At 46.4% G+C, this 14,126-nt stretch overlaps 2 protein-coding genes across 3 annotated transcripts in view; one reads left to right on the forward strand and one right to left on the reverse strand.

Annotated features, from left to right (window-relative positions):
• Nucleotides 1-14,007, reverse strand: part of hexd (hexosaminidase d) — a 31,657-nt gene extending 17,650 nt beyond the window's left edge. The window contains exons 1-6 of the mRNA XM_059324221.1: nt 13,868-14,007; nt 13,584-13,773; nt 12,994-13,102; nt 12,782-12,897; nt 12,014-12,101; nt 9,052-9,216 (exon numbers count right to left, since the gene is read on the reverse strand). Coding sequence (XP_059180204.1) covers nt 9,052-9,216; nt 12,014-12,101; nt 12,782-12,897; nt 12,994-13,080 — 456 coding nt within the window. The 5' untranslated portion in view covers nt 13,081-13,102; nt 13,584-13,773; nt 13,868-14,007. The remainder of the gene's footprint in view (nt 1-9,051; nt 9,217-12,013; nt 12,102-12,781; nt 12,898-12,993; nt 13,103-13,583; nt 13,774-13,867) is intronic.
• The window catches only part of uts2r2 (urotensin-2 receptor 2), a 43,060-nt gene continuing 42,909 nt past the window's right edge, over nt 13,976-14,126 (forward strand). For both annotated transcript variants that reach the window (XR_009389392.1, XM_059324222.1), the window contains exon 1: nt 13,976-14,114. Coding sequence is in view for 1 of the 2 variants with exons in the window: in XM_059324222.1 (XP_059180205.1) it covers nt 14,047-14,114 (68 nt within the window). In the remaining variant the exon portion in view is untranslated. The remainder of the gene's footprint in view (nt 14,115-14,126) is intronic.

Below are 14,126 nucleotides of genomic sequence, written 5' to 3' on the forward strand. Positions count from 1 at the left end.
CGACAGAGTCACCGGTTCACATGGTCTCTCAGCGACACAGTCGCCGGTTCGCATGGTCTTGGTGGCAGTTGCCGGTTCACATGGTCTCAGTAGCAGTCGCCGGTTCGCATGGTGTCAGTAGCAGTCGCCGGTTCGCATGGTGTCAGTGGCAGTCGCCGGTTCGCATGGTCTTAGCAGGAGAGTTACTGGTTTGCATGGTCTCAGAGGCAGAGTTACTGGTTCACATGGTCTCAGCGACAAAGTTACTGGTTCACATGGTCTCAGCGGCAGAGTTACTGGTTCACATGGTCTCAGCGACAGAGTCACCGGTTCACATGGTCTCTCAGCGACACAGTCGCCGGTTCGCATGGTCTCGGTGGCAGTCGCCGGTTCTCATGGTCTCAGTAGCAGTCGCAGGTTCTCATGGTCTCAGTGGCAGTCGCCGGTTCGCATGGTCTTAGCGGCAGAGTTACTGGTTTGCATGGTCTCAGGGGCAGAGTTACCGTTTCACATTGTCTCAGCGACAAAGTTACTGCTTCACATGGTCTCAGCGGCAGAGTTACTGGTTCACATGGTCTCAGCGACAGAGTCACCGGTTCACATGGTCTCTCAGCGACACAGTCGCCGGTTCGCATGGTCTCGGTGGCAGTTGCCGGTTCACATGGTCTCAGTAGCAGTCGCCGGTTCGCATGGTGTCAGTGGCAGTCACCGGTTCGCATGGTCTTAGCAGGAGAGTTACTGGGTTGCATGGTCTCAGAGGCAGAGTTACCGGTTCACATGGTCTCAGCGACAAAGTTACTGGTTCACATGGTGTCAGCGGCAGAGTTACTGGTTTACATGGTCTCAGCGACAGAGTCACCGGTTCACATGGTCTCTCAGCGACACAGTCGCCGGTTCGCATGGTCTCGGTGGCAGTCGCCGGTTCGCATGGTGTCAGTAGCAGTCACCGGTTCGCATGGTGTCAGTGGCAGTCGCCGGTTCGCATGGTCTTAGCAGGAGAGTTACTGGTTTGCATGGTCTCAGAGGCAGAGTTACTGGTTCACATGGTCTCAGCGACAAAGTTACTGGTTCACATGGTCTCAGCGGCAGAGTTACTGGTTCACATGGTCTCAGCGACAGAGTCACCGGTTCACATGGTCTCTCAGCGACACAGTCGCCGGTTCGCATGGTCTCGGTGGCAGTCGCCGGTTCTCATGGTCTCAGTAGCAGTCGCAGGTTCTAATGGTCTCAGTGGCAGTCGCCGGTTCGCATGGTCTCAGCGACAAAGTTACTGGTTCACATGGTCTCAGCGGCAGAGTTACTGGTTCACATGGTCTCAGCGACAGAGTCACCGGTTCACATGGTCTCTCAGCGACACAGTCGCCGGTTCGCATGGTCTCGGTGGCAGTTGCCGGTTCACATGGTCTCAGTAGCAGTCGCCGGTTCGCATGGTGTCAGTGGCAGTCGCCGGTTCGCATGGTCTTAGCAGGAGAGTTACTGGGTTGCATGGTCTCAGAGGCAGAGTTACCGGTTCACATGGTCTCAGCGACAAAGTTACTGGTTCACATGGTCTCAGCGGCAGAGTTACTGGTTTACATGGTCTCAGCGACAGAGTCACCGGTTCACATGGTCTCTCAGCGACACAGTTACCGGTTCGCATGGTCTCGGTGGCAGTCGCCGGTTCGCATGGTGTCAGTAGCAGTCGCCGGTTCGCATGGTGTCAGTGGCAGTCGCCGGTTCGCATGGTCTTAGCAGGAGAGTTACTGGTTTGCATGGTCTCAGGGGCAGAGTTACCGTTTCACATTGTCTCAGCGACAAAGTTACTGCTTCACATGGTCTCAGCGGCAGAGTTACTGGTTCACATGGTCTCAGCGACAGAGTCACCGGTTCACATGGTCTCTCAGCGACTCAGTCGCCGGTTCGCATGGTCTCGGTGGCAGTCGCCGGTTCTCATGGTCTCAGTAGCAGTCGCAGGTTCTAATGGTCTCAGTGGCAGTCGCCGGTTCGCATGGTCTTAGCGGCAGAGTTACTGGTTTGCATGGTCTCAGGGGCAGAGTTACCGGTTCACATGGTCTCAGCGACAAAGTTACTGGTTCACATGGTCTCAGCGGCAGAGTTACTGGTTCACATGGTCTCAGCGACAGAGTCACCGGTTCACATGGTCTCTCAGCGACACAGTCGCCGGTTCGCATGGTCTCGGTGGCAGTTGCCGGTTCACATGGTCTCAGTAGCAGTCGCCGGTTCGCATGGTGTCAGTGGCAGTCGCCGGTTCGCATGGTCTTAGCAGGAGAGTTACTGGGTTGCATGGTCTCAGAGGCAGAGTTACTGGTTCACATGGTTTCAGCGACAAAGTTACTGGTTCACATGGTCTCAGCGGCAGAGTTACTGGTTCACATGGTCTCAGCGACAGAGTCACCGGTTCACATGGTCTCTCAGCGACACAGTCGCCGGTTCGCATGGTCTCGGTGGCAGTCGCCGGTTCTCATGGTCTCAGTAGCAGTCGCAGGTTCTCATGGTCTCAGTGGCAGTCGCCGGTTCGCATGGTCTTAGCGGCAGAGTTACTGGTTTGCATGGTCTCAGGGGCAGAGTTACCGGTTCACATGGTCTCAGCGACAAAGTTACTGGTTCACATGGTCTCAGCGGCAGAGTTACTGGTTCACATGGTCTCAGCGACAGAGTCACCGGTTCACATGGTCTCTCAGCGACACAGTCGCCGGTTCGCATGGTCTCGGTGGCAGTTGCCGGTTCACATGGTCTCAGTAGCAGTCGCCGGTTCGCATGGTGTCAGTAGCAGTCGCCGGTTCGCATGGTGTCAGTGGCAGTCGCCGGTTCGCATGGTCTTAGCAGGAGAGTTACTGGTTTGCATGGTCTCAGAGGCAGAGTTACTGGTTCACATGGTCTCAGCGACAGAGTTACTGGTTCACATGGTCTCAGCAGCAGAGTTACTGGTTCACATGGTCTCAGCGACAGAGTCACCGGTTCACATGGTCTCTCAGCGACACAGTCGCCGGTTCGCATGGTCTCGGTGGCAGTCGCCGGTTCTCATGGTCTCAGTAGCAGTCGCAGGTTCTCATGGTCTCAGTGGCAGTCGCCGGTTCGCATGGTCTTAGCGGCAGAGTTACTGGTTTGCATGGTCTCAGGGGCAGAGTTACCGGTTCACATGGTCTCAGCGACAAAGTTACTGGTTCACATGGTCTCAGCGGCAGAGTTACTGGTTCACATGGTCTCAGCGACAGAGTCACCGGTTCACATGGTCTCTCAGCGACACAGTCGCCGGTTCGCATGGTCTCGGTGGCAGTTGCCGGTTCACATGGTCTCAGTAGCAGTCGCCGGTTCGCATGGTGTCAGTGGCAGTCGCCGGTTCGCATGGTCTTAGCAGGAGAGTTACTGGGTTGCATGGTCTCAGAGGCAGAGTTACTGGTTCACATGGTTTCAGCGACAAAGTTACTGGTTCACATGGTCTCAGCGGCAGAGTTACTGGTTCACATGGTCTCAGCGACAGAGTCACCGGTTCACATGGTCTCTCAGCGACACAGTCGCCGGTTCGCATGGTCTCGGTGGCAGTCGCCGGTTCTCATGGTCTCAGTAGCAGTCGCAGGTTCTCATGGTCTCAGTGGCAGTCGCCGGTTCGCATGGTCTTAGCGGCAGAGTTACTGGTTTGCATGGTCTCAGGGGCAGAGTTACCGGTTCACATGGTCTCAGCGACAAAGTTACTGGTTCACATGGTGTCAGCGGCAGAGTTACTGGTTCACATGGTCTCAGCGACAGAGTCACCGGTTCACATGGTCTCTCAGCGACACAGTCGCCGGTTCGCATGGTCTCGGTGGCAGTCGCCGGTTCTCATGGTCTCAGTAGCAGTCGCAGGTTCTCATGGTCTCAGTGGCAGTCGCCGGTTCGCATGGTCTTAGCGGCAGAGTTACTGGTTTGCATGGTCTCAGGGGCAGAGTTACCGGTTCACATGGTCTCAGCGACAAAGTTACTGGTTCACATGGTCTCAGCGGCAGAGTTACTGGTTCACATGGTCTCAGCGACAGAGTCACCGGTTCACATGGTCTCTCAGCGACACAGTCGCCGGTTCGCATGGTCTCGGTGGCAGTCGCCGGTTCTCATGGTCTCAGTAGCAGTCGCAGGTTCTCATGGTCTCAGTGGCAGTCGCCGGTTCGCATGGTCTTAGCGGCAGAGCTACTGGTTTGCATGGTCTCAGGGGCAGAGTTACCGGTTCACATGGTCTCAGCGACAAAGTTACTGGTTCACATGGTCTCAGCGGCAGAGTTACTGGTTCACATGGTCTCAGCGACAGAGTCACCGGTTCACATGGTCTCTCAGCGACACAGTCGCCGGTTCGCATGGTCTCGGTGGCAGTTGCCGGTTCACATGGTCTCAGTAGCAGTCGCCGGTTCGCATGGTGTCAGTAGCAGTCGCCGGTTCGCATGGTGTCAGTGGCAGTCGCCGGTTCGCATGGTCTTAGCAGGAGAGTTACTGGGTTGCATGGTCTCAGAGGCAGAGTTACTGGTTCATATGGTCTCAGCGACAAAGTTACTGGTTCACATGGTCTCAGCGGCAGAGTTACTGGTTCACATGGTCTCAGCGACAGAGTCACCGGTTCACATGGTCTCTCAGCGACACAGTCGCCGGTTCGCATGGTCTCGGTGGCAGTCGCCGGTTCTCATGGTCTCAGTAGCAGTCGAAGGTTCTCATGGTCTCAGTGGCAGTCGCTGGTTCGCATGGTCTTAGCGGCAGAGTTACTGGTTTGCATGGTCTCAGGGGCAGAGTTACTGTTTCACATTGTCTCAGCGACAAAGTTACTGCTTCACATGGTCTCAGCGGCAGAGTTACTGGTTCACATGGTCTCAGCGACAGAGTCACCGGTTCACATGGTCTCTCAGCGACACAGTCGCCGGTTCGCATGGTCTCGGTGGCAGTTGCCGGTTCACATGGTCTCAGTAGCAGTCGCCGGTTCGCATGGTGTCAGTGGCAGTCGCCGGTTCGCATGGTCTTAGCAGGAGAGTTACTGGGTTGCATGGTCTCAGAGGCAGAGTTACTGGTTCACATGGTTTCAGCGACAAAGTTACTGGTTCACATGGTCTCAGCGGCAGAGTTACTGGTTGACATGGTCTCAGCGACAGAGTCACCGGTTCACATGGTCTCTCAGCGACACAGTCGCCGGTTCGCATGGTCTCGGTGGCAGTCGCCGGTTCGCATGGTCTCAGTAGCAGTCGCAGGTTCTCATGGTCTCAGTGGCAGTCGCCGGTTCGCATGGTCTTAGCGGCAGAGTTACTGGTTTGCATGGTCTCAGGGGCAGAGTTACCGGTTCACATGGTCTCAGCGACAAAGTTACTGGTTCACATGGTCTCAGCGGCAGAGTTACTGGTTCACATGGTCTCAGCGACAGAGTCACCGGTTCACATGGTCTCTCAGCGACACAGTCGCCGGTTCGCATGGTCTCGGTGGCAGTCGCCGGTTCTCATGGTCTCAGTAGCAGTCTCAGGTTCTCATGGTCTCAGTGGCAGTCGCCGGTTCGCATGGTCTTAGCGGCAGAGTTACTGGTTTGCATGGTCTCAGGGGCAGAGTTACCGGTTCACATGGTCTCAGCGACAAAGTTACTGGTTCACATGGTCTCAGCGGCAGAGTTACTGGTTCACATGGTCTCAGCGACAGAGTCACCGGTTCACATGGTCTCTCAGCGACACAGTCGCCGGTTCGCATGGTCTCGGTGGCAGTTGCCGGTTCACATGGTCTCAGTAGCAGTCGCCGGTTCGCATGGTGTCAGTGGCAGTCGCCGGTTCGCATGGTCTTAGCAGGAGAGTTACTGGGTTGCATGGTCTCAGAGGCAGAGTTACTGGTTCACATGGTTTCAGCGACAAAGTTACTGGTTCACATGGTCTCAGCGGCAGAGTTACTGGTTCACATGGTCTCAGCGACAGAGTCACCGGTTCACATGGTCTCTCAGCGACACAGTCGCCGGTTCGCATGGTCTCGGTGGCAGTCGCCGGTTCGCATGGTCTCAGTAGCAGTCGCAGGTTCTCATGGTCTCAGTGGCAGTCGCCGGTTCGCATGGTCTTAGCGGCAGAGTTACTGGTTTGCATGGTCTCAGGGGCAGAGTTACCGGTTCACATGGTCTCAGCGACAAAGTTACTGGTTCACATGGTCTCAGCGGCAGAGTTACTGGTTCACATGGTCTCAGCGACAGAGTCACCGGTTCACATGGTTTCTCAGCGACACAGTCGCCGGTTCGCATGGTCTCGGTGGCAGTCGCCGGTTCTCATGGTCTCAGTAGCAGTCGCAGGTTCTCATGGTCTCAGTGGCAGTCACCGGTTTGCATGGTCTTAGCGGCAGAGTTACTGGTTTGCATGGTCTCAGGGGCAGAGTTACCGGTTCACATGGTCTCAGCGACAAAGTTACTGGTTCACATGGTCTCAGCGGCAGAGTTACTGGTTCACATGGTCTCAGCGACAGAGTCACCGGTTCACATGGTCTCTCTGCGACACAGTCGCCGGTTCGCATGGTCTCGGTGGCAGTCGCAGGTTCGCATGGTTTCAGTGGCTGGACTGCACTATGAGAGGGCACGAATATCAAGCCTTTGTGGGATCACAATTTGTGTCTTTTTTGGTCATTTTGTTTTCTTTTTTTAGTAATTTTGTGTCTGTTTTATGGTTATTTTGTTTCCTTTTTTGGTCATTTTGTGTCTTTGTTTATCATTTGGTGGTCAATTTGTGTCTTTTTTTGGTCATTTTGTGTCTTTTTTGGTCATTTTGTTTCTTTTTTTGGTCATTTTGTGTCTTTTTTGGTCATTTTGTTTCTTTTTTTGGTCATTTTGTGTCTATTTTGGTCATTTTGTTTCCTTTTTTGGTCATTTTGTGTCTTTTTTTTGGTAATTGTGTGTCTTTTTTGGTGATTTTGTGTATTTTTGGTCATTTTTTCTTTTTTTTGGTGATTTTGTGTCTTTTTGGTAATTGTGTGTTTTTTTGGTGATTTTGTGTCTTTTTTGGTGATGTGTCTTTTTATCATTTGGTGGTCAATTTTTGCCTTTTTTTGGTCATTTTTTTAATTTTTTTGGTCATTTTGTTTCTTTTTTTTGTCATTTTGTGTCTTTTTGGTTATTTTGTTTCTTTTTTTGGTCAATTTGTGTCTTTTTTGGTCATTTTGTTTTCTGTTTTTGGTCATTTTGTGTCTTTTTTGGTCATTTTGTGTCTTTTTGTGGTCATTTTGTTTCTTTTTTGGGTGATCTGAACTGTGCGTGTGAGATTGTGTTCAGTGAGCGGGGGTCGCTGACAACATGCATGTTAAATTGGGTGTCGCGACTCAAAAAGGTTGAGAATAGCTGCCATAGGGTTACATTGGGGGAATTTTTTGACGTGTTTTTGCCCAATAATTTGCAAACCGTTTGTCAAAACCCTTAGAAAAGCCATAGCACACTTGTCATGGGTGAACCGGTCGATTTGATACCTTTTTTGTGTATGTGCGGCCAAAATTCTGGGAGGAGTAGTCGACCAAAAAATGAAACGGAAGAATAATAAAAAGAAGAAGAATAAGCCCGGTGAATAGTAGTTAGTGTGCTTTTGCAAGCAAGCACACAAAATTAGCACATAATAATACTATCTAGAAAATTTCCTCTGGGGAAATTCTGAAAGGACCACGGGGGCTACTGCCGGTGTGTGTACACTATGATGAGATTCTTCAGAGATTTCAAACAATTAAAATTTGTAATGTTATGATACTAAATTACATACAAGGAGCACACCTACAACAAGCATTCATTTGTTTGTTCAAGTATTTATTTATACAGAAACCTATGCCCTTTAACCTCCAAATGTGTGTGTGTGTGTGTGTGTGTGTGTGTGTGTGTGTGTGTGTGAAACGTGTATCTGGAGGAGTGTGCGCACTTGCGGGCGCATTTGTGTGTGTGTGTAACTAAAATCACATAAAGTTACCTGTGTGCGTGTGCGTATCTGTAATCACATGTGTCTGGTTCTCTCTTTCTGTGAGAGATACATCAAAGGATCAAAGGCTTTGCGGTCGACCAATCAGAGCAGAGCAATCAACTGAAATTATCAGCTGTGGAGTCCTCTGGCACAGTGACAGCAGTGAAAGCATTTTTGGCAAAACCATAATACCTATCATTGATCCGATGTTCCTTTGAGCATCCTGAGTTCTTCTTGAACAGCTACAAATGTTTTTTTGTGAAGAAAAATTAAGAAATAGCTTTGTAAGAGCAATCTGAAAAACTGTTAAATATGCTTTTCTACAGAAATCTTCCTGCGTTTTTAATATGGGAGCCAATGAGGCTGTTGGTGCATGTTGGTGGCGCATCTGTGCGTCCTACGCCCAAACTATAACTCTGACAGCTTTACCAGAGGATTGTGAGTGATAAGACAAATTTTCCTACGTTTCTATGTATAAATTATTTCTGTAGAGTGGAATTTGCGGCCTGGAGCGCAGTTTTCAAATTTATTTTTTGATAATTTTTTCTCTCCCACTACACTCTGGCGATGATGTCACACACTGTGACACAACATTTTGTGCAATACACACCCATTATAATCTCAGAATTTCTCCAAAAATGATCATGGTCATTGAACAGGGATTGATAAAAAACTATATGACCTATCGAAACGTGGATTAATACACCAATACACAAGACTTGTGTCTACTGTTTAAAGTTTAAATGGAGTCTCTAGGTGAAATTATGCCGGAGACGTAGACGTTTAAAAATCTCCAATTATTGTTCTTTTTCGCTCATATTTTCAGTTTTCCGTAGAGAAAAGCAATAGCACACCGATCCTGATCAAACCGCACGTTTTGATATACTATACTCTTTTTTTTTTTTTGTATTGCAGGACTAGTAGCGGGACGAAATTGCGTCCGGAAGAGGAAGAAGAAAAAATCCACAGTATAACAATAGTGCTCGGGGCTTTGCCCCTAATAATTAAATACGCATATAAAGCTATGGTCAGTAGGTAAATTATACTCAAAACAATATAATTAAGACACTATTGCTAGATATAAGAAGAAAATGCTTGGTAAGCTTCATGTTTTTGCAGTGTACAGCTGTACCTTTGACCATTACAAGTTCACTTTTGACAAAAAACTAACCTCATCTGCTCCAATGTGCAGTGTGTTTAAGCCTGGATGCAGCTCCACCACCTGCCTCAGCATCTCCATCACCAGCCTTAGCCCTTCCTCTTTATGGGGATTCAGTGTTCCCACACAGTGTGCCATCTCTCTCAGGCTCCACATGGGCCGATGCTTCAAGACAAACTATGACAGAGAATGGAGGGCCACGGATAAACAACAAGAAAAGTGAACAGCTGAAAAGCTGAAAAGTGGGCATTTGTAGCAACACATCATTCGTCAAAGTCCCAAGTAATCTTTTTCTTGGTTAAATCAAGTCAAGTCCTTATCTAAGTCATTCTTCATTCATTCATCCATTAATTAATTAATTAATTAATTCTCCTTAACTGATTATACAAACTTGGGTCATGGGGGGCTGGAGCTGATCCCAGCTGACATTGGGTGAGAGGTGGGGTATAACCTGGACAGGTCTCAGACTATCACAGGGCTGACACATAGAGACAGACAAGCATTCATCCTCTCATTCACTCCTATGGGCAAGTTAGAGTCACCATTTCAACCTCAGCTGCATGTCTTTGGGCTGTGGGAGGAAACTGGTGGATCGAGTCAATCTTGCTGTCAGAAATATTTGGTGAGTAGAGACCTGTTCCATTCAGCGAGTTTACCAAATAATGCAGACCTATTTTGGTTATTCGGACTAATTTTCAGTGGATTCGGTTCCATAAAGCAAATTCAACATAGTTCAGCCTTAGTTACTAGGGAAAAATATGCTGGGAACTAACATCATGATTTGATTGTATGGCTGAACCATCAGGTAGTGTCTTAAGGATCATTGATCACAGTGGCGGGCGGTGCATTTCACACTTAGGCCTTCAGTGATGTCCAACTTAGTCAATAAATACCTTTCATTATGCCAGCATTCATAACACCAGGACTGGAGAGTTGTTAGAAAAACACTTTAGCACTACTAGGCATTGCATCACCTCAGTTGTGTACAAAATGGGCTATTATCTGGCGCATCAGCAATTAAAACATATCTGGTATGCTACTGTCAAAACTTAAAAATAAAAGGGTCTTTAAAATTATCTTTCCAAAAAGTTTTTTTAAATGAGTCCACAAAGAATATGCAAGCTTTAACAAGATTGTACAATACATTGCAAAATCGCAGTTTAATATCAGAAAGACACGGCCATACTTTGGCGACAGCGACACAATAAACAAGTCTCTTTGTGAAAAAACTTTTTCATGTCAAAACGTGACGTATCACGACTTTCTATGACCTGTTGCTTTGAGTACAACCACACAGCTGTGCCAATGCGCCAGATTATTTACATACCGTTAACAGTCCCGGGTGTGACTCTGTTGGTCTGCATAGCACTGCCGTGGCTCAAACTAGTAAGTATCCATATCCAATCACAGGACGTGTAAATGTCACGTTCAACGTGAGGCCAGCTAGAGGGCCTTACTGACACAACTCGTGATCTGATTGGCTATCGCAACTATCTATCAACTGTATTTGCCCGTTCACTTACAGTGCACAGACGCCCGCATTGTTGATTCTGAAGGCCCGGGCAGATTTCATACAGCCTGGCAACATAAGATAGCTGAATTCTGATTGGATAAAAACTCTAACCTAAAAACAACAGCACTGGAATGAGCATAATATGACATGAAGAGAATATGAATACTTTTAGATATTTAGGGAAAGAAAATTAAAAATTAAATTAACCTTTATCATAATTATGATCATGATTTCTGGTTATGTTAGGCAATGCCATTCCGATTGTGCACTGCAAATAAGTACGTTCTTCTTTTTGTTTATGATAACACATGTGGTATCCATGCCCACATAGGCACATTTCCTCATATTTTCACAAACGCCTACACACTTTTTCCATTTTTACTAAAGGCCATGTGATGATGCATGCATTTACGGTACATTATGCACATACGCACAGATGAAAACACACATCTGCACACCCCACATGCATACACATGTACTAGTTTTAATTTTAACCAATGACTTATGCTAATAAGTCTTAGTCCTGCACTGCAAAAAAGGTGTGTCTAGATTAGATAGAAGATAAAAACACTAAATCTGAGGGGAATGATCTTGCTGCATGGACAGATAATTTCACTTGACAAGATTTTTTAAATTAAGATTATTAAATCTAGAAATAAGCATGTTGTATGCTTAAAATAAGAAATGAACAAATGATTTGTTTCTTACCAAGATAAAGAAAACTTTAGATTTAGAAGTGTTTTATATTATATTATATATTATTATATTATTATAAATCATTTATCTTGTTTTAAGAGTTAATTTCTTATTTTTTTAAGCATTCAACATGCTTATCCATGCAGCAAGATCATTTCCCTCAGATTTAGTGTTTTATCTTGTTTTTAGACACACCTTTTTTGCAGTGTGTGCTCAGAAACCGGATAACAATAACACTTTAAATGTTAACATTGACTATATTGGCTAATATTTTATATTTAACATTTAAATTAAAAATATAAAATGAGGGCTGCACAGTAATGTAAGGTCACAGGTTCGACTACGGTCTGCGGCTTTTCATTTTCATGTCCGGCTTCCTCCCACAGTCCAAAGACATGCAGCTTAGGTTTATTTGGTGACTCTAAATTGCCCGTAGGAGTGAATGAGAGCGTGAATGCTTGTCTGTCTCTATGTGTCAGCCCTGTGATAGTCTGGAAACCTGTCCAGGGTCTACCCCACCTCTCACCCAGTGTCAGCTGGGATCAGCTCCTGCCTCCTGTGACCTGAGTCCAGATAAGTGTATAAGGATAAGGAATGATGAATGATGAATGATGAATTCACAATGAGTCACGAGCCTTTAACTTCCAAGTCATTATTTTCTGTCAGGTCAAGTTTCAATCATCAAAACAGTGACTCCAGACTAAGCCACAATGACTCAAGTCCACAAGTCCAGTTCTAACCAGAAGACCAGATTGCGTGCCTCACCTCCAGGTGACCAAATGTCTGCACCAGCGGGATGACCTCCATGCCTTTAGATTTGGCAAATTCCTGCATGGTTAACACCTCCTCTCGGCTGGAAACAGTAAACACACATTAAACCTACTGAACCAAAACATATTATGGCACATTATGTTTTATCTACCCCACACAGGAAGGACTATAATTTTATCTCAGGATCTCACAGCATGATAAGGCAGATCAGTGGCAGTTCTACACAGGGGCCTACAGGGGCCACTGCCCCTGTAAAGAAGCCCTTGGCCCCTGCTGTGGCCCCTGTGTCAAATTAATAATAAAATGATCAATTTATAACGATAAACTACGGAACAATTCTTACTTATTGTTCAAACAATATCTCACCCACACAAAAGGAACCCAGAATGTGTACATTGTAAAATAGTTTAATTGTGCATAAAAGCTTGCATATAAATAACAAAAAAGATCTTTCTCACTATACTGCACTTTCAAAATAAAAGATTGTGCACAAAATGAGAAATGTCATTGTCGTATAAAATTAATTGTTTTTGTTGGTGAGTCTCATTGTTTCAATCAATGTATTTGTATCTTCCAAATATACTTAAATGAGATTTAAAAAAAAGGCTAAAATAAAGGTTTTGAATGCTTAAATATAATCTTTGCCATGTTTTAATGTGCTCCTCTGATTAAACACTGGCCCCTCCTCGGCCATGTGATGTGCCAAGCCCATAAATCAGGAATGGAAAAGACAGAGTCCGGTGTTTACGTCTCAAACTGCACCTGTAAGCAGGCTGAGCTGTGGCCTGCAGCAGCTTCAGCTCCCCGTCATAAGGAAACATGTCCTCATACTCCACCAGCAGGCCATCAACTCCCAGCTGACAGAACAGCTCCATCAGCTAGGAAGATGAAACACACATTCATATCCGTATGCTTAAACAGTGTCAGGAAGTGTAAATATGCACTGATCACAGAGGAAACTGCTGTGTGCTTACCTTCTGAAGGTACTCTACCCGTGGGGGGGCACCTTTTAAATCCAGGTGAACCAGTTTCTTTCCTTTAGGCCAAGGTGGACAATTCATTTTGCCTGTTCCAGACTGCACACTGCAAAAAAGGTGTGTTAAAAACAAGATAAAAACACTAAATCTGAGGGAAATGATCTTGCTGCATGGACAGATAATTTCAGAAGATTATTGAATCTAGAAATAAGCATGTTCAATGCTTAAAATAAGAAATTAACTCTTAAAACAAGATAAATTATCTAACACTTCTAAATCTAAAGTTTTTTTTTATCTTGGTAAGAAACAAATAATTTGCAGTGCACTCAATTTATCTGATTTTAAGAGTTATTTTATTATTTTAAGCGTACAACATGCTTGTTCCTAGATTAATCATCTTAATTTAAGAAATCTTGTCAAGTGAAATTTTCTGTCCATGCAGCAAGATCATTTCCCTCAGATTCAGTGTTTTTATTTTGTTTTTAGACACACCTTTTTTGCAGTGCATGCATGCATAGAGCTTCATATTAACAACATCAGGTGTGTTTATGTTAGTGAATGCACATTAGGTCATGTGTTTGACTCACCAGGACCGAGCCAGAAGTATGATATTGGAGAGCTCTGGCACTCAGAGGATGTAGTTGAGGAAGACCACTTTCTCTTTTTCTTCCAGTCGTTTCAATGTAAACACGCGGTGTAGGTAATCGATTAACTTAGTCTCCGCGGCCAGAGCAATGGATTGAAGAATGCACGCTACATGCTGCAAAGAGATGCAAACTAAGCAGAGAGTATCAAATACAGAGTTAGGATAGAATCAGATAGCTTTGTTGTACAGTTGTCTGTTTTGGCAGCTTTGTGTTGTTGCACTGACCTGGACGTGGTCCAATGAAAACCTTCCTTTCTCTTCCGGAGAGCCAATGAATCGGCGGATAGAGTCCAGCAGGAAGTGGTGAGGGTCCAGGTGGTGTTCACGCTGCTAGCGCTATGTATGGCTCGTCAGGGCAACAATAAACGTTTGTAAATACTACGTAGCAGACGTTTTGAGTCAAAATGGCGCTACTGCGAATGAGGAATGCACAAGGACCGAATGCAACAGAGATAGAGAAGAAAATTAAAAGGTGAGTGAATAA

Source organism: Centropristis striata, chromosome 21 (assembly GCF_030273125.1).
Source record: "Centropristis striata isolate RG_2023a ecotype Rhode Island chromosome 21, C.striata_1.0, whole genome shotgun sequence".
In the NCBI taxonomy this organism is placed as follows: Eukaryota; Metazoa; Chordata; class Actinopteri; order Perciformes; family Serranidae; genus Centropristis; species Centropristis striata.